Consider the following 20492-nt stretch of genomic DNA (forward strand, 5'->3'; position numbering starts at 1 on the left):
AATCCATGTTGTGACTATTTCCTACAAAGAAGCAGGTCTCCCTCAGAGCCTGTCTAGCCTTTTGCCCAGGCTTTTGTGTGGGTTAAGGACAGCTGTTTGCATGAGATCTGATCATTTCAAATCCTCCCCAGATCCTCTATGAAGTCACGGTTGTGACTGGAGACATTGAAAGCGGTGGTACGGATGCCAGTATTTTCATGACTGTCTTTGGATCCAATGGGAACACCGAGGAGATACAGCTGGAAAAAAATGGAGACAGGTACAGTAGCTGTCATTTTTGTTGCTTAGAAGTGGAGTGATGACAGATTCTGGTTTCAGGGCAAGAGCCTTCCGGGGCTTGATCATGCTCCCACTGCAATTCATTGATTTTATTGCTTTTGAACTGGGCTCTTTTTAAGTGCTATTGTAATGTGTTTAGTAGAGTGGAGGAAAGGAGTGCACTGTATTGCCAGGGGAATAATCTGGTGTCATCTATAAGGATTTTGTTTAACCTGTCCCTCAGTAGCTTTAAGAGATAAACATTGCTAACAAAAACATGAACTTTTTTTGAATGAATGGTGAGACCCCCTTCAACTCCAAGAGGAGCTCTGGACATTGCATGGAAACCACAGGTACAATTTCTGCAGAATGCATCTTCTGTGGAAAACAAGTGATTTAATTTCAACATAATTTAGTGGCTGTGGTGGGAATGTAACTGTATAATGAAAGGTAGACAAACCAACCCTCACACACGTGCCTTGGGAAGGTGCTGACTCTGCTCTGCCTGCTCCTCCCGTCTGCTGCACTGGGCAGATGTGAGCCAACCTGGGACCTGAAGCTGCGTGAGGGGAGCCAGAGCTGAGATAGTAAGCTCCAGGCCCTGCTGAGAAGTGGGGCTTCTTAGTTTGGGCTCTGTGCCATGCTACATCAGATGCCCAGTTTGGGAACTGGGGCTGGCTTGCCTGCAGCTGGCACTAAAGGGACACGCGACAAAATCTCTCTGGACAGATGTGGTTGTACTGTGCAGAGAGAGGCAAACAGGGTGTGAACCACATGGAGTGCTGCACGGCATGCTCTGATTTTGCTAAAAAGGTGAAATCTCCTGTTTTCTGCAGCAGAAAGAGCTAACAAATGCTGTAACCCTAGTTTGACGCCAGCACTTCTGCAAGCCAAAAAAACCCACATGCTACCAATTCATTTCCTGAAGCTTTCCTGTTCCTAACACCTCCCTCAGTACAGAAAGCTCTGGCGTGCTGAAGAATGAGCATGGCACTAGGCATCTTTCAGAGGCAGGCTTTCGTCACGCTTTAATTTAATTAGCTGACGACCTCTGATTTTGATGTTCTCAGCAAAGCACCTGCAGAGTGTCAGGAGAGATTGAGCACTGAGCCACGCGATTCCAGCTCATCTTGCGGAGGTGATGCTGGGCTCTCCTCGCAGCTCCAGGCAATGCAGCTCCTCCGCTGCAGCTTTGGGCACCACGTGTGGGCTGGGTAGCTGAAGACAAGGCTCCCTGCGTCGAGCTGTTTGCTGAGGGGATGTTTCACTCGCTGCTGTCACAGCAGAGTGGGTGTCTGGGCAAGCACGTTCAGCTAGGCTCGAATCCTTCATGTGGTCTTGTTTGCTCTGAGGGAAATGTAGCAAGGGTGCTGCTGATGAAAATCTCCGTGAGAAGGGAGGCTGAGTCACGCAGGCAGCCAGAGCTCTGGGCTCCGCTCCCCACCGCAGGCATCCCACGTGTGGGCAATGCACCTGGGCCACCAGCATGTCCCAGTACTGGGGGCATCCCTGCTTCAGGACCCCACGCAACCCCACACTGGGCTGTTTGCCAGTGTTTTAAGGCCAGCATTCAGTTCTGGTCAGTGGGAAAATTGATTGTGAGTGCCCATATTTAAAAGCAAAGCAGGGGTCGTATCACTGTGCATCACCAAAAATATCCAAAGGGACTGAGGCAGCTTCAAGACCTCAAAAGAGGGATCTCAGCTTTGCTCTCTGTGGCCAGGTGAGCAATATGTGTAACTGTGTGGCCTATCAAAAAATTCCCACTTGTTTATCTGTGTGGGATGGATAAACTCTACTATAAGAATATGAAGACACAGTAAAGGATTGCACACAGTCTGTGGGGTGTTAGTTGCCTGGGCTGTCTTCTGCCAGAAGATCTGCAAAAGATGATGGAAATCCGTTGGGGTCATATAAAGAAGAAGGACATGTAAAAAACAGTTAGTGATGTATTAATATCTTTGGGGACGAACTGGCACATCTCCACTAGCTAAAGGGTCTCTTTACCACACCTCGGACACCAAGAGTATGGAGCTTCATCATCTCTTCACTATCCTCTGCAGAGGACATGTGTGTGCCCAAATACATGTATTACTGATTTCCACACCACTCCCACGTGTCTTCCTCCAGCTGGTAACTACAGAGGCTTCCCTGGCTCCTGTTCCACATGGAAATCTCACCAGCCTTTTTGTGAGGGCTGGGCAAGAGCTGCCGAGAAGGCTCTGCCTCTTCACCAGGGCTGTCCAGGGTCCAACTCACTCACAGCAGCTTAGGGCATTGTGAAGAACTGTCTGTCTAACCTGTCACAGATTTAAGGCAATTTTAGCTACATTACTGCTATTGCCAAGGCCTCTGGGCAATAGAAATATTTATAAGCATAGACATGGCAGGAAAGCTAAATGAAATCCCTCAGATAAATGCCTCACTGTTCTGGAAAAGGCAAGGTGCCAGACAGCTCATATCGTCACTTTGTCCCTTCTCAATTTTTTTCCTGGTCATGTTCATATAAATTTAGGATAGAAATGTGCTCCTGGGTCACACAGTTTGTCGCTTTAGCAATTGTTACCGTCTCGTATAATGACTTCTTGGATGTAACAGGTGAGCATCAGCCTCACAAGCTGTAAACAGGGCATTCACTGAAGATAAATGATGGTTTGTTTTGCTGACAGATTGTTTAGCTTAGAGTTGTTCAGCGTGGAAAGGAGTGGAGTGAGAGGTCTCAATGAAGCTTTGTAGGAAACAGTGATGGTAATGAAAACTGATCACAGGATCATGGGGTAATTCAAGTTGGAAGGGTCACACCTTTTTCTGACATGGAAATGGGAATTAATCCAACCTGGACACAAAAGCACATTCTCTTTCTCATGGTGAAAGGCTGTCTTGGTATCCAGTACCACAAAGAGACAAAAAATGGAGAGGGGAGTTTTTCAAAGAGCAGACATAACCCTTAATAACTAGGAATGGACTGGGACCAAAAGGCCCCATCCAAAAGCCTCCGGAAGAGGAGAGAAAGCAATGCCTGGATGAAAACTGAGAAGCTCAAGCCAATCCTTGTTGCTAACATCTGCAGCCATGCCGGCTCAGATAATGGTGTGAGGATAATCACATTCATGCTGCAGGGTGTAATCTGAGCAGGGGATGGTAAAGAAACATTTTTTTCTTCACATCCCTGGCACTGCACAGCTGTAGGAAGCTGAGTACATTGCCAGGAATGAGACAGCATCATTATGGATTATCTGTAGAATGGCAGTGCCCACAGATTGCAGAGCTCTCTCCAAGCCTCTCAGAAGACCCAGGTCCCACCTTGTAAATCACTGACCTGGAGAAGTTTGTGCAAAGGAGGAACCTCAGCAGCAGAGTGCCACGCTGGTACTTGGCAGACCCATGCACTTGGCTGCCCTTCTGCCCTGCTAGGGCTGGATTCCCATCTCTGAGGCTGCAGCAGGTCTGCCAGAGTACCTGTGGGCAAACTGTCAGGCACATTTGCTCTGAACAGAGTAATGTTGAGCCTCAGGCAGCACAGGCAGAGGAGCAAGGGCTACAAGGGTTTCTTCTTGTCATCATTAAGAGAGAGGTAAGGTACCTGCAGTCCTGGCCAGTGTAATATCTTCTTCAAGAAGCATATGTTAGATGTTTTTTCCCTTTCCCTTCTTTCTGCTGATTGTTGTGGACAAGCAGTTCCCACACCTCCTTGTGTCTGTACGCAGCAGCCATGCACAGGGTAAGATGTTTGAAGCAACATTGCACAAACCCATCTTGGTTCTCACCAAAGACAAAGCTTGTTTGCAAATCCTAATTCCCCAAATTCAGGAAGAGGATGTGGGATGGTTTGGGCCCCTCTCTAACACCATTTGCCTGAACTTACTAAATGTAGGCTTTGGGCTCTGAGTCGCAAGGTTGCTGTATATAGTTGAGCTGCAGTAACTGTCTATCACCACGGCAAATGCAGAGTTATGTGATGTATCTTAGTGAAAGAAGATTAAGCACAACTGCTTCGCCTTCTTGTAGGGATGGGCTAAGGGCAGGCACGTGGGCAGATGCCAAGAGAAAGGCGATGTGCAGGAACCTGGCTGTGAGTCCCTGCCTGCTGCTCTGGTTACAATCAGAATGGTAAGGCACGTTGCAGGCTGCCTGGAAAGGCTCCAGGTACCTCGTATGGGCTTGATTTTCCAGGGGAGGAGGAATCCCTGTCAAATCTGGGCTGAGGTGTCTTGCCAAAAACACAGTAGCTGGAGATTGCAGGGCAGAAGAGCTCGAGTCCCGTAAAGTGCACTCATAAACTTTTGATGTGAGGCTGCTGGCAAGGTGTAAGCTGCAGCGTGAGCAGGGGACCGTGGTGTAGTGAGGCAGCATGAATGCTCCTCGGTCTTTCACTCCCTCCAGATTTGAGCGAGGCCAAGAGGACAGCTTCATTATGGAGATCGCTGACATCGCTCCCCTGAGGAAGATGAGGATCCGGACGGATGGGAAGGGGACGCGCCCACACTGGTTCCTGGAAAGGGTAATGTGCCTCACACCTCATCTCCTCGTGTACCTCTTGTGTTGAAGTCTCTCTGGACTTGAGAAACAGGAGAAAGACAGCAAAAGACTTGCTTTTATTCATTTCTTGCCTTTTTCTATTAATTTGCTCATGTTTTGTTCCTGCAGGAGTTCAGTCCAAAAAAGGGGGAGCAAGGGCAAAGCAGTGCTGTACAGCTGTTCAGCAGGCTTTGCTGGTAGACTCTGCCTCCCTGCAAAAGAGCCTTGGCTTGCCACCAGGCACCTGCACTCTTTTCTGGTCCTGGTGTTTTATCCCCAGCTCTGCAGTCCCCTGCCCTGCTCTGACCCCATGGGAGAGTGGTTACCCCTCTGCCAGGCAGTCTGGGATGGGTGGTAAATGTCCAGATAATCCATCCTTTCAGGCAAATTTATCTCTCCCTTTCTGTTCATCTAACATGCAGGCTGATTTCTTTCTTTTCCAGTTCGTAAAAGCAAATTGTCATTTTCTTTCTGAGTTTTGAATACAGCATGCAAAATGTCTCCGACTGCTTCTGCTGATTGTATTTTTCCCTAGTGCCCTATCTTGCAAAAAAGCTCTGTGCTTGCCTTTATCTTCTCTACCCAACCACCAATTCCATGTAAACAGCACTTATGTTTGGGTAGTAAAATGTAGTTTCCTTGTTATGGGCCTATCATTGTATTTCTAAGATAGAGACAGAGTAACGTGCCAATTCCACACAATCAGAAGTCATTAAGGAAGGAAGGCATCTCTGCCATGTTTATTTAGTGTGCTATTTATGGAGCAGGTATCCTGCTGGACTGCTGTAGCTTAACTTTTTGATAAGAATAGGTAAAAACCCAATGACTTAACCCATGGCCAGAAAGAATAGCACACTTTTTTTTTTTTTACCTTTTTTTTTTTTTTTTTTTTTTTTTTAATTGGCTCCTTTATCCTTTTGGCTACTCTGAAGCTGTCTTTAATTTTCCCATAAATAATAAGTTTCTAAATATTGGTCCTTGGTGGCCTCTAGTTTCTAGTGCAATGATGAATTCACCTACCAAGGTCTACAAAGCTTTGCTTTTTGAACATTACCACTTCTAACTTTTTTCATAGTGACTCTTGTGCATCTTTCCAAAGCAGTAGGCCTTCAGCATATGTCTTCCAAATAGATGTCACAGACACACATTTTATCTCCCTGCGGCTGTGGAGTAACTCAATCTGTTCTCTGATTTGATTCTGTCGTCTTGGTCAAGTTCCCTTTGCCTGCTCCCTTGTACCTCCCCCTGAGTTTTATAAATTGTATTCATATAAAGTGAAATCATATAAAGCTAATTCACCCAGGGGACATTCCAGATCTTACAGTCATGTATTAGCAATAGCTCAAAGGCAAGGGCCAGCACCTCTAGGGGCAGGTAGCATATCCCACGTTCCTCTTGCCACCTCTGTCCAGCTCTTCCAACACCTCAACCTGCTGGAACCCACACAAAGTGAGGCTTTCCCAAAGGTGTAGGCAAAGCATACTCTCATTTGGAGACAGCTGATGTGTTTATAGCCCTCTGACAGCTGTACAGAAGCAACTGGTGGACCTCTCATGCAACTCTTGGAGGAAAAAGATTTTAGAAACTTTTGAAAACCGTACCTCTAGTTTGTTTTTCTTAGAGAAACACAGCATCTCCTTGCTCCAGTGATAAGTAGAGAACTTTATTTATTAGTTTTCATTCCCACCTTCCCTGCAAAGGTAAACACAGCATTGGCATTCGCAGGCAGCGAGTCGGGACAGGAGCGCTCTGGAGGAGGGGAGGAAGGATTTGTGTTCCCTGATTTGTATTCCAGCCTTGAAAACTTATGTAGCTTGGTGTGACATGAAAACTGATCTAAGCCCATTTCCATTTCTGTCAAAAGTGCATATTAAAACTGCATAATGAAATACTTGTGGGGGTAGTGCTAAACTCTCAGACAGATGGTTCACAGTTAGTGCTAACTAGCACAGTGAAATGAGAAGCTAGATTAAGCTATCAACCCCGTAATTAACCATTTGTTGCTCCATTTATCTACAGGATATTCTCAGTTTTCTTGTTCTATTAAAATAACAATAAATGATCTTTTTAATTCTCTTTGGTCTTTTTGTACACTATTTGCTGGCTATAATTTATACTGCTTTTGGTTTACCAGAAATAGAAGTGCATAAATACCAATTAAAATGCATGAATTATCAATGATTCTGTACACAGCCAAAAGATTCAATTTACAAGCAGAGAAGTCGTCATATATTCTTTTTTTTTTTTTTTTTTTTCTGTCTATATAAAATACATTGAAATTTCATTCAGAATCTCAGTAATGCAATGAACTTGGAGCCAAAGACTCCAACTGCACCAAAAGTGTCAATAAGATTTAAATGCTGGTACTTAATCTATGAGAGGGGACAAAATTAGTGATGTGCCTGGCCAGAGTGAATGCTTTAGATTATTGCTATTATTGCTACAGCTACTTATATCTATGTACATTGTATGACATTTTATAGATGTGGTGCCACACTTTGCAAACAGAAAACCCCTCCGCCCAAAAGCTGCACTTTGATGAGCTGGAGCATGCACAGAAACATGCTGAAAGCTCTCCAAAGCAGAACAAGTTCCTGACTTCACCAGTGCTGGGAGAGACATGGAGTTTGGATATTTCTCTCTGACCTATTGCTGAATCTTATATTCTGCCACATCAAGCTATGACTACACTGCTTGGTGTTTCTGAAAAAAAATCAGAGAATATGTGATTCTAATTCAGGGACATTGAAATGAATGCTTTGGAAAGCTCCTCCTGGACTAGCCAGTTCCTCAGGCCACATGAAGATTTCACCTGCTGCCCAGAGCCTTAGACAGGGAGTTGAAAAGCTAGGAATAAGAAGGGATGAGAGCTTTCCAAATGAAGTAACAGGAACTGTCAGACTTGAATTCTGCAGAGTTGGTTCCCTTGGCATTTTAATGTTACTTTGTGCTGTCAAAGCCAGGCAGATAAGAAGCTGTCTTAATGAAGCACTAATTGCATTGCATTCAAACGTCACCGATAATCCTGAATGTGGGACTTTGTCTTTATTCTGTTCTTCTTCCTTTATATGAAGATTAAGAGAATTTGAGACAATTCATTATAGCTGAAGCTGATTGTTGTTCTTTGCCACAAAGTCTTTCTGTTTTACAGTCAGAGGACCTTGTCTTTAAGTGAAGACTAATGACATGCAGCAGGACCATAAAAAAGTGTGGTTGAGTCTTTAAAGATGAAATCCAGGACCTACTTATTTTGGTGTTAGCAGGGTGTGAACCCCTGGGGAGCTTATTTTTTATTGCAGCTTGGAGAAGCCTGGCGAGAGGTAAATCAAATGAATGGACATGTCAAACCTTCCCGTTACAGCATACAACACACTATTAATTTCAAGTCACTGGCTTAAAGTTCCTGGCAGCTGCAATATTTGCTCAGCTACAAAGCAAATTATCAGCATTTTATTCATACACACCTCTCCCACTTTCTTTTCATGTTTTATAGGTGTTCTACAGCCCGGTTAAAATCCATGCATAACTAGCAATAACGCTTAAGCTTAAAAGCATGCAGGATGTCCACAGTGAGTTTTAGGTATCCTAAAATAATAGTTTATATGGAAGCATGACCCTCATCATCCAAATCACAATTCTGCATCAGCCTGCATGTGTGCAGCACATCTCCTTCTAGGACTGGATTCATTTTTGTGCCCTTTTAGTCAATGAAAAGCTACATTCAGCTTTTGTCTTTTCTGCCAAATTATTTAGACCTCTTGTAGTCAGCAGGGAGACATCTGAGGGTCGGAGAGGTGCCTTGAATGGCCATTTACTTGTCCCAAGCTTGGACAGCAACACAGGAGTGATGTGCGGGTTGGGCACCCATGCTAGGTCAGGTAGCAACATAGCCACACTGGGATTTAGCAGCCAGCTGCCATAGGCCTCCTGTTCACTGCATGCCCATTTTAGTATTTAGGGCATTTTAGTAGCCAGACGGTTTCCCTTAGACAGCATCTGGAGCACTGGGCAGGTTGTTTGTGAGAGGTCTGACCTCCTGGGCTGCAAGAGTGCTCCAGCTAGCAGCTCTGATCTGCTCCTACCCCCTGCTGCTTCCCTGGCATTTCCCTGCAAGCTGTGCCCAGGAAGTTTTGCTACTGACAGGATCGCTATCGTTTTTGAACAGGGCAAAGGTAGAGCTGGCTGAATTTTTTCCAGTGAAGAGTTTATACACCTGGATGAAAAAAAAAAAAAGACAAAAAAAAAAAAAAAAAAGACATTTTAATTCGATGTAAGGTTATTCATGGTTCAAATTTGCAAATTTCAGCCAAAGTGAAGTTTCCAGGTTGGACTCCCAAGAGGATGTAGTTGTGGTTCATGCACCCGTGAGAGAGCAGACTTCCTTCTGCTCTGTACCCCAGCAGAGGTGCCCCGGCCAGGCTGGAGGAGACCTGAGGTGGTGAGACCAGGTAGACACCTGGGTCAAAGCAGGGTTTTGGGTCAACTTCTCTTGGCTCAGAGAACAGTTCTCTGACCACAAATAGTGTCAAAGCATCCATTTAGAAAAGCGGGGGAGCTTCAACAAAGCAAAATGTCCTGTAGGGGTGAAGGTGCTGTGTGATGGGTCCCTGGTTAGCATTAGGCAGAGAGAAAACCCCAGATGAGTGTCCTACCCACAGAATTGTTCAATACACACATAGCACTTGTTCAGCTTCAGAGCAGCTTCTGCTCTCTTTAAAAATGTTTTTTATAACCTGGAACAATATTCTTCTTTGGAATTGCTGAAGGCTCTAGCAAAGCTTACTTGCGGTCAGCAGATGCAGTTTGAGGACAGAATTTAAGCATATTTTCTCTCAGGATTTTTAAGTTTCTTAGGCTGAGATATGAGAATGTAGCAGGTCACAAAGATAGTCAAGGGTGGACACCTATGACATGCTAGGAGAGGCTAAGGTAGATCGGGCTTTTAAGCCTTGAGGAGAAAAGGCTAAGGGAGAACACAATTGCAGACTTCTGCTGCTTGAAAGAAAGGCACAGAGTCCCTTCTCAGAGGAGGGCAGTGAAAGGGCATGAGGCAAGGGACACAAATTGAAGCAAGGAAAATCATAGTCGGATATAAGGAGAAAAGTCTTCACGATGAGACTTGTGGAGCTTTGGGATGGGGTCCAGAGGGCTGGGGAACCTCTGATCTTGAAGATTTTCAAAACTCAGTTGGACATGGCTTTGCAGTTAGCCCTGCTTGGAGTAGCAGGTGGGTCTAGACGCCCTTTTGACTTAACTCTCCCCAATTCCATGATTTTTCTCTTCCTAATATCATGTCACACTTCACTGATAGGTCTTTCCATGGCCTTTGCAGAGATGTGCATTGCAAGATATTGTTTCTTGATGCACTGCTTCACTTAGGTATGGTCTCTGTTTCTGTCAGATGGTAACATAATACTTTCCATCCCTGTCTCTTCCCTTTGCTCCAGCACCCCCCATTTATCAACAAGTTACTGCCAGATTTTTGCTGTAGGCAAGGGCAATGCCTTTTTTCCAGTCGACTGATGCTCTGCAGAAGCCCAGTTTGACCAAGACGTGGAAAGACGGGTATTTTACTTGCTATGTGCTGGAGTAGCTGTCTTCGATGTTCTAAATAAGTCCTTATTCTGTTCTTATCACCACAGCATCTGAGCTCCTGCCAGGGACACATGAGGCAGTATGACTAATATCTGTTGCATGTTGTTTGTTCTGTCACCTTTCCCCAGAGGGAAAAGTGTGTGAAAGCATTAAGTTCTCCTGGCCTAATTTTTCGTTATGCATTTCCTTAACTTGTTTGGAGTTGGTTTGCATATCTCTACAGTGATTGTTGTGTGTTTGCACAGAAGAGACAGGTGAAAGAAAGGTACTATGAATTTCAGGGAGAGCTTAATGAGGTTTTTAAAAACTCTCTGTTCTTTCTTCTTTGGAGTTAGTAACGTACAGACATCCAGGAAAGGTCTGACTCTCATAGAGATGAGCTCTGCTCATAATTTATGTCAGAAGACCAAATTTCTTCCTATGCTTTAGGCCATACATGGAAAGGTCCAATATTACAGAATCATCTATGAAGACTGTTTCTTGGGACAAGTCACCACAGAAAATGTTGTCCATGAGAGAGAGTTGAGTTTATCCTGGAAGAACTCAGTACAGGCTTTCAAACTATGACCAAGCTCTATCCATGTTATACCACACTGTGCACTTTATAAATTTAATCTTTGCTCTCCTTCAAACTGTAACTGTAGTGTTTTTTCCTTTATTTTGGCTCTTCTCAGATAGTCATGAGGAACCTGACTAATCAAGAAGTGGCCACATTTACTTATGGTGAATGGCTGTCAAAGGTGAAAAATGCCACGGGAAGCCTTGTGTGCGAGATGCCAGCCATGATAAATGACGAGCAGATGATGGAGGACACAACGTACACTATTCAGGTTAAAACCAGTGATATTGGAGGTATGTCCATGGTGGATATTTTATGACTTTTCAAGTATGAAGCTCAATTTTTAACAATGAAAAAAATCTCCTGATTAATTAGAAGCTATGTTAAGAAAAGCATGATCTAACCCTACTATGCTGGAAGAGTCACTTTGGCTGTATGTTCATCTTAGCAATGTTACTCTACGGGATTTGTTCTCATCTGAGCAGTGAAATGTTTAGACACAAAGTCTAGATTTGACTAGGACTGCTTCCTCTGAAGAAACCTTAATCATAGGAATTGCCAGACCATGCTGCAATAGTCAGGAGCCCACTTTTCCTTTTTGGTCAGGTCCAGTGACCACACAGGGTGGATGAACAGGCTAATGGCAAAGTTTCTGGGCTCTGGATTTTTGGCTGGTACCATCAGCTTTGTCCGAAGAGGACAGCAGTAATTCACCCTCCCTTTGTAAGTGTTTTGAAACCGTTTATCCCTAGCCATGAAAAAGCATCCCTAAATGCATATAGAAGAAGTAAAAACTGAAAAGCTTCAAGAGCCAAGAAATGGGATTTCTGTGTCTTTTCCTGGGATCACTGCCTCTTTGCATGAGAACTTCTGTCAGGTTGATGAGTGAAAGCTACAGCCATGTACACAATTGCCTCATGCCAGCCTGGGGCATGTTGCACATTATCTTGCTGAGAACTTGTCTGAAACATTGACCCTCTAAGGGTATTCTGCCACACCAGTTCACATATCACCTCCTGATCTCCACCCTTCTCTTTATCTTCTCCCTCTCTCTCTTTTAATTTTACCAGTGGTATTTTATGCAGCTTGTGAGGTTTTAGCTGAGAATACCAAAATTCTCCTGGCAAAGTGTCTTAGTGCCACCTCGCAATTTTTCATCTACCTATCTATCTGCTCTGCCTGCTGCTTGTCTGAAAAACATGTAGTGAAATACTAAAAACAAAAGAGAGGAAGACTTGCTTATGTATCTGGCAATCCATCTAGTATAACGGTAGATCTTTCTGTGACCTTTTTGTGAAATTCAGCCCTAGCACACAAAGGCGATAGAAATGGAAACGAGAGGAGAATGGAAGATGACAGCAACAGGAGACAGATCTGCCCTTCCCATTGAATGAGGGATGACGGGTATTAATCATGAAGCATTTTATTTCATTATGAGCAGCGACAACCAGTAGGAAGGAGCAGATTACAGAGAGATTTCAGAGAGTCTGTTTATGATTAGATCATACAGCTCACTGACATAGCGCTGAACTTTATCCAGCTTATCTAAAGAGGGTACAAGTCATGAACCATCTCCCCTCTTTGATCATTATGTATTCCACTATTACTCCTGGTTTGACCAATTGAGGAGAGAAGACCTTTTATCCTTGACAGTCAGTTTAAATATGTTATATCATTTCCTGACATGCTGATATTGTCTAGGGACAGCAATACTCCACTGAGAATAGAATCAACAGTGTTTATTTCTAGATATAAAGTTTTTCTCTGCAATTCCTTTCAACTTCCCAGTCCATCAGAGACAATGAAAAGAAAAGAAAAGAAAAGAAAAGAAAAGAAAAGAAAAGAAAAGAAAAGAAAAGAAAAGAAAAGAAAAGAAAAGAAAAGAAAAGAAAAGAAAAGAAAAGAAAAGAAAAGAAAAGAAAAGAAAAAGAGAGAGAGAGAGAGAGAGAGAGAGAACACAGAGTTAAATTTGTCACTCCAAAAATTTTACTTCTGATCTTAACTCCTTCTGTTGTGGTTTAACCCAGCCAGAAGCTAAACACCACACAGCCGTTCACTCACCCTCCCCCCTCCCTCTCTGGGATGGGGGAGAGAAATGGGAAAGTGAAGCCTGTGAGTTAAGATAGTTTATTAAGACAGGAAAATAATAATAACAGTAATAATAACAATAATAATAATAACAATAATGATGGTATAGTACTACTACTACTAATGTGTACAAACAAGTGATGCACAATGCAATTGCTCACCACCCGCTGACCGATGCCCAGCCTAACCCCGAGCAGCCACCCCCCCACCCCGGCTAGCCACCCCTATATATCGTTCAGCATGACCCCAGATGGGATGGAATACCCCTTTGGGCAGTTTAGGTCAGCTGTCCTGGGTCTGTCCCCTCCCAGCTCCTGCTGCACCCCCAGCCTGCCCGCTGGCAGGACAGAGCGAGAAGCTGAAACATCCTTGGCTTGGTGTAAGCACTGCTCTGCAACAATTAAAACATCAGCGTGTTATCAGCACTTTTCTCATCCTAAGCCAAAACATAGCACCCTACCAGCTACTAGGAGGAAAATTAACTCTGTCCTAACTGAAACCAGGACAAGGCTAAATTCTTTCTGGCCAATTCATACAGGAGAGGATTCTTAACCAGTGGGCTGGAGCATCCTCTGGAGTAACCTTCTCCCTCCTTCATTAGATTTAGACAAAGTCAAGACAACTAAGCTGAACTAGATGGATAAAGTTGGGGAAAATTGATACCACCAAAACTGTCCTGCAACAAACTTGAAAGCCACAGTCATTTCCTCTCCACCATACACCATGCACACAATAGCAGTCCTGTTTCACTTTGTCTTAAAAAACAAACAAACAAAAAACTTTGGCTTTCCAGAAGTGGTTTACCTTGGATGATCACATAACATACAGAGGCTGCATCAGTGAAAAGCTCATCCTGCAAAAAGAACAACTCCTGTCTCAAAGTTCAAAGGCCACCAGCTGTACCTCAAATGGCAGCTCTCAGAATACACACAGATAAGGGGAGAAGAGCTTGTTACAGCAGGCACATCCTAAGCCAGGTGGGGAATCCTTGGTTTAAACCAAGATCTGGATTTACTTTTGATCTTGTAAGAGAAGTACAACACAATCTCATTTTCTTCAAGGCATGACCCACAGTTACAGCCAGAGCATGTGAAATGGCACAGCAATGTCCTCACCATTTAATTTTGACTTATGCAGCCTTTCTGTGCTCTATAGGCAGGCATCATACACATGGTAATGCAATAAAGACTGAGGAAGAATAAATACTGCTTTCTCATTTTCCAAACATTAACGAAGCAGGAGGTTTTTATCTCTGCTGTTATAAGATTAATTAGTATGTTGTCAGCTCAGCTACAGCCTACAAATTACATAATTTAAGACAGTTGGTGTCAGTTCCTAGTGCTGTATCCAAGTCCCCATTAAGTCAAAAGAAGGACATTCTTTGGCCTCAGAAGGCTATGACTCAAATCCAGTTTGGTTAAAAACTACACAGCTGCTCAGTAAGAATCATAAAATCATAGACACTTTTGTTGGAAGGGGCATCTGGAGGTTATTTAATCCAGTTTCCACCTCAAAGAACTATTGCCAGCACTAGGCTGGATGGACCAAGGTTCTGCCCATCTGATCTTGGACACCTCCAGGGATGGTGCTGCTGCCACCCGAGGCACCAGTTCCAGACCTGCACCATTTTCCTAAGAAAGCTTTTTCTCCTAATGCCCAGTCTGGACGTCCCTAGCTGCAATTTGTGGCTGTGGCTCCTTAGGGTTTATCTGACATCTCCACAGCTCCTGGACCTTTCATCGTTTTATTGCTCCCTCTGCATGGTTACAGGGCCCTTGTTCACCTGTGCCAGCTTATCTCTCCTGGCCTCTCCTCATGGCCATGTGTCCCAGCACCCATTCATTTTGGCAACCGTTTGCTGGGCCCTCCCTGCTGTCCCTATGTCCCCCTTGACCTGCGAACACAAACTAACACAACGGTGCAAGTGGAGGCTCCTCAGCACTGAGCAAAAGGAGTAAGATCTTTCCTTCAGCTGCTGGTCACTCCTCCTGATGTAGCCCAATTTATGGGCTACATATTTGTATTGAACACTGAGAACTGGTTTGAGTTGTAGAGGACCTCTGAGTCCTCTTCAGCTCCCCAGCGCACCCATGTGCAGAGGTTATTCCACCCCAGATGCAGAACTTTGCTTTTCTCCACTCCAAACTTCATGAGATTTCCACTTGCCTGGCCCTCATGTTTCTCAGGGTCCATTTTGGGTTGGAGTTCTGCCATTCAGTGTGTAACTCAGTGCCCCAGATCCAATGTCATCTGCAAATCTGAGGATACACTCTGTCATCATTTAGGGTGTTGATGACGAAGTTCAGTGGTACAGACCCCAGTATCGACCCCTGCACTATTGCACTCATTGCCAGCTAAAGCTTGTGCAACCACAGGGCCTTCATCCCTTCATTTGTCAAATTTGTTACAGTTCCTAAGTGTGCCTGATGTTTCCTGGAATTAAAATTAAAAAAAAAAAAAAGGAGGAGGGGTGGGGAGTGGGGGAGGGTAGCAGGGAGAGAGAGACCAAAATAGGTGAAATGTACATTGATTCAGCAGTTTCTGTTCTTTTCTTTCGCATCTCCTGCTAATTGCTTGTGAGGGAAATGTCACAGCATGAGGCCACCATAAGCTTCTTCCTGCTGGGAAGGTTTTGCTAGGAAACGGTTGGTTCTGTGCTTTTTGAGACCTGGCATTAATTGGGAGCCTGCTCCTTGGAAGGAAATGGACTTTAGTTTGCTTTGTCCCTCATCTCAACAAGCTTTAGGGTCATAAAAGATGCTGCCAGATGAACTGCCTGAATCCCTGATGTTTTATCTTCCTTCTTAAGTCCTTTCCAGGGAACTGCTGAAAATTAACCCCAATTTAACATACACAATTTTTCGTGTGGACATCAAATGATGCTTTACCTTTTGTCCATATGACCTCCTCCCCCCACTTTTTAATTTTATTTTAGCATTTTTTTAGTCCTATAAGAAAAGTGGTGATTTCTTCCTAATTTAAGTATACAAATGATTATCCTGAAGAAGTGGTAACTTTGTCTAAAAGTTTTCAGCCCCCCTGACTTTGTCTCTGCGTTGTGTTTTGAATGGAGCTGTGGGAAATACTGTCTGTGTGGCCCAAAGTGGATTTACAATACAGTCATATAAGAAAGGTTTGGCAGGCACTTAGAGTTTTCAGAGCTAGGATATCCAACCAAGGGCAGCAGACACTGACTTTCTTTGTAAGCCAGATTTGGGTTTGATGATCTTATTTTTATTTGCTAAAATTTAAGGGTCTCAGTTCTGACATACCAATGAACATCTGCCCGCATGGAGTCAAGTTTCTTTCTATGAATCTGCTTCCTTATAGTGGCATCAAAAATAAAAAGGAATAAAATGGTAGTTCATAATTTTGGTCAAATTTTAAATAGTACCCTGTAAAACTGTGGTAACGTCTTCAGCTAAAATGTTCGCAAGGTCATTTCAGGTGATGGTATAGACTCCAGAAATTATGAAAATTGGCAACATTTCTGTTTTCTTCTACAAAATATGGACATTTGAAATTCAATATTAGTTAATAAAGATCATCTTAATGGATTTTCTGTACATGTACATGAGAAGGGCTGAGAGTTGTGTGAGAAAAGGGGACTTTTTCCATTGGTTCAATTTGGACAATATTTTGAGAAATGGGAATATCAGAGAAGGCTTATGGGAGAGGGAAAGGGGGGTGGACCTCAGAATGCCACAGTGTTTTGGCTGATCATCTGCATTTTGCTTTCAAATCCGTCAGAAGTTCATATCTGTGCCTACAATTAGTGCTGTTACCATCACACTCACCATACCTTGACCACAAGACAAGATGTTCCAGCTGTATTTGGGGGACAGGATCCAAGGGCTGGCTTGTTAGATACCATGGCATGTCCTCCTTTTAGGATCCTGAACAGATTCACTGAAATTTTCTGGCTGTGCCCAAAGAAACCCCAGATTCACTGCAGCCAGCTCCAGGCTGCCTTTGATGCCTCCCTTTCCATACATTTGTAGGCAGGACAGTTCGTGATGATGTGCCTTGCTCTGTCTTCCAGGAGCAGGCACAGATGCTAACGTGTTCTTGGTCCTATTTGGGGAGAACGGGGACAGCGGGATCCTTGCCCTGAAGGAGTCCAACAAGTCCAACAAGTTCGAGAGGAACCAGATGGACGAATTCAACTTCTCCGACATGCTGAGCCTGGGAGACCTCTGCAAAGTGCGGATCTGGCACGACAACAAAGGTCAGGGCAGTGACATGGGGTCTGGGACAGCCTGCCAGGAGGGGCAGCCACCTTGTTGGCTGGGGGCATTGTTCCCAGCTCTGCTGCAGACTGGGTAACCTGAAGGATTTTCCTTGGACCCTGTGCCCTAGCTCATCTAGACCTGTTCACTTCATGCCTGAGTCTGTCTCCTCCCATGCTGGTGTAGGATCTGCTCAAACAGGTCCCCAGCTTCCCTCAGAGCATACAGCTAGTGCTGCAGCACAGATAATGATATCTCCTCCAAAGCACGGGCATCCAGCCTGCTATCCCAACACAGCAGCTCCTTTAATGAAATACTTTTGTCACAGGCCAGCATGGCACTTTTCTCACAATTTAATGCTCCCCGCCTGATGCTGACACATGGGGTAATGCAGCCTGACATAGCACGGTGAGCTTTGGAAGATAGAAATAAAGATCTCTGTCTGTCTTTATTAAAATCAGTACATCATACGGTGGGTGTGCAGTGCCCTGCTGAGAGAGATGCTGACGTTTCCCTGCTGCTGGACACCCTAACTGGTTTCACAAAGAGCAGCAGTGCCTGGTACTGCTGCCATAGTCACTTGTGGTGGTGTTCAGGTATCAGGCAGAATCTTGTAACAAAAGCATCAACCACACTGCTCTGATGACATCTCATCTCATCCCTACCCAGCTGAATTCTTTGTCTCAAGGAGGTGATTACGAACTAATGATGAATGGGTTGCTAATGGCAGGCCCTTGCTGCAGCCCAAAGGTGAAGTTGATGGCTCCCATGGACCCACCAAGTCAGTGTTAACTAGGTGGTTTGAGAGCTGGTTTTACCTGATCTTAGTTGCAGAAACACTTAATTCTTTGAATCTGCTGTTTTGATGCTGAAATGGAAAGGACCATCAAAATTCCCACTGGAGTTTTAGCTCAGCAAACAGGCATCTCTGCAGCTGCAGGGGTGGTTTCAATGTCATTCTTAGAGCAGCACAAAACCACCATGGACTTGCAGATTCCTGTGTAAATATATTACCAGCTAAAATTTCCACAATGAGAGCATTTTCCTCAGGAGACCTCGTGGCTCCCAGTGGTCGATCATGCTAACAGAATGAAATATACCCACCGGATCTGAGCTGAACCTCAGGGCTCAGGCACGTGAACAGGCTGGGACGTAGCAAGGCAAGGACTGGGTCAGACCAAGGAGCCATCGAGCCCAGCAGCTGTTTTCAACAGCAGCCATCACAGGGTGCCTGAGGAGGGGAAGAAACTGAGCAAGCGTGTGTAATCCTGCCTCATCCTCCACATCTCACTCTGCATCCTTCAGGGCGTCTCCTGCACTGGTTATCATTTTTGTCCATTTAGTAATGTGCAGTGGATTTTCTCATTCACGTGCTAACCCAGACTCTGCAGGAGACATTTAGCACCCATGGCACTGAGTCCAATGAGTCTACTCGCTGCTCTGTGATGAGCAATTCCCCTTTGTCTTGCATGGGACACCTGCTGCCTTTTCCTTCTTGACGAGTGACCATGGTTCACCTTCTCCTTGCCACTGGTGATTTTATTGTTGCACTCTGTGGAGCTACCACTTTGCAGCTGAGCTATGGTAATTGCTTTTTACACACTCTTGGTTGGTGGCAAAGGGAGTTAACAGAGCTTAGCCCTGGGCTAAGCAGTAAATAGTCTCAATTAGTATAATTTTGCTGTAGGCTGAGTATGTAGTCAGAGTCACCACAAACCACCTAAAATAGTATACCATGTGTCCAGAACCTGGAAAAATGGTGCATATTTATGAATATAAGTACACTTTGAAACCTCATATTCTCTTATTTCCCTGATATCTCTGGTTTCCATTTATAAATAATATTTAATAAGGATTTTACCAGACCTAGCTGACTGTAGGGTTAAGCCTTGGACAAACAATGTGCTCAGGTTTTGTTCAGCATAAATGTAGTTGTTTTTCCCCTCGGTGAGGAGGACAACTGTAGTTTAAGTCATAACATATGTTGTCTTCATTGTTCTTGCATTAGTCATGTGAAAGGCATATCCTATCTACAGCTTCACGCAACAAAGTATGACAGTTAGTTGGGTGTGTAGAGTATTTATTACTGCTGGGGTCCCAGGCTAGAGCTGTCCTTTGCATACATGCCTGCTCTCTCTATATAATTTATATAGATTGGCTTTGCCACTGGTTAGAAATTCCTGGCTCCATTTTTTTGGAAAAGCGTAGGGAGGTCAGGGGTCAAGGGTCGTGTATGGTTTTCATCAGATGCTTGGGGGACTTTGGGTATTAAACAGAAATATGCTTATATTTACCATTAATTTCAAGCATCAGATTTTGCTCATTCTTTCCTTATTTTTTTTCCTATTTTTGCCTAAATGGTTCTCTCTCAATGTTGTGTGGAAAACTTAGCCTCACGCTGGACTATCCCATTACTCTTCACAGGCTGCATACTTGGAATGTGAATGATGTTCTTCCCTTAAATTTCTTTATATCAATTATATTATGATATACCATATATCTATATCTATATATCAATTATATTATGATATATATCAGCCTTAATGGCAGCATCAACTTGTTTTGACTCACACTAGGTGCTACTAGTCTAGCCCATGGGCTTCTTAAGGGAACAGCTAAGCAATGTCTTCCTTTTCTTTTAAAAATAGTATGGTCCCATCAATAAGTCAACCAGGTGATCCCCATTTGGGGATAATATGCACCTAAATGTCTTGCCTAAGGTGGCTTTTTGCCATGAAATCCAGTTCAGCATCAGGGAAGTTTCACTGCAGTCGATATGCCAGCAGTTCACATCCCCCTTTTGTTTATCATTTCACTGAAATTTGACTGTACTGGAGTGTTCAGAGTTGAAGAGACAGTAATTGCAATAGCAAAGGCTGTCAGGAGGTCTTTAAAACATAAACACTACATTTGTCTCCTTAGGAAAAGCATATCAGAGTGCCAGTTTTTATAGACCCACTTTAATGTTTTTAAATGTCACTTTCCCCACCAAACCCACAGAGTGGCACCTCTGTGTGAGATATAAAGCAGGAACGAAGCCCCCATCTAATTCCTCCCACTCCAGTAAGATTGAGTAGGGAGGAAGTTGGTGCTCGTTTGAAAACAGGCTGTTTAGAGACTTGGCAACTGCAGTTTCAAGGAACTTGTTCCTGATTTTTCAGATGTTTAGAGCTCACCAGCAAAAGTCTGGTAACAATGAACTGATGTGAATGAAATTTAGCTTTGTTTTGCTCCACGTCTTTTTA

At 44.0% G+C, this 20492-nt stretch overlaps 1 protein-coding gene across 1 annotated transcript in view; it reads left to right on the forward strand.

Annotated features, from left to right (window-relative positions):
* Window positions 1–20492, forward strand: part of LOXHD1 (lipoxygenase homology PLAT domains 1) — a gene marked incomplete at its 3' end in the record, with an annotated part of 155757 nt that overhangs the window by 121981 nt on the left and 13284 nt on the right. Inside the window, exons 34-37 of the mRNA XM_084503075.1 lie at window positions 132–259; window positions 4642–4759; window positions 11046–11223; window positions 17061–17246. Coding sequence (XP_084359201.1) covers window positions 132–259; window positions 4642–4759; window positions 11046–11223; window positions 17061–17246 — 610 coding nt within the window. The remainder of the gene's footprint in view (window positions 1–131; window positions 260–4641; window positions 4760–11045; window positions 11224–17060; window positions 17247–20492) is intronic.

Source organism: Aythya ferina, assembly GCF_964211825.1.
Source record: "Aythya ferina genome assembly, chromosome: Z".
Classification (NCBI taxonomy): Eukaryota; Metazoa; Chordata; class Aves; order Anseriformes; family Anatidae; genus Aythya; species Aythya ferina.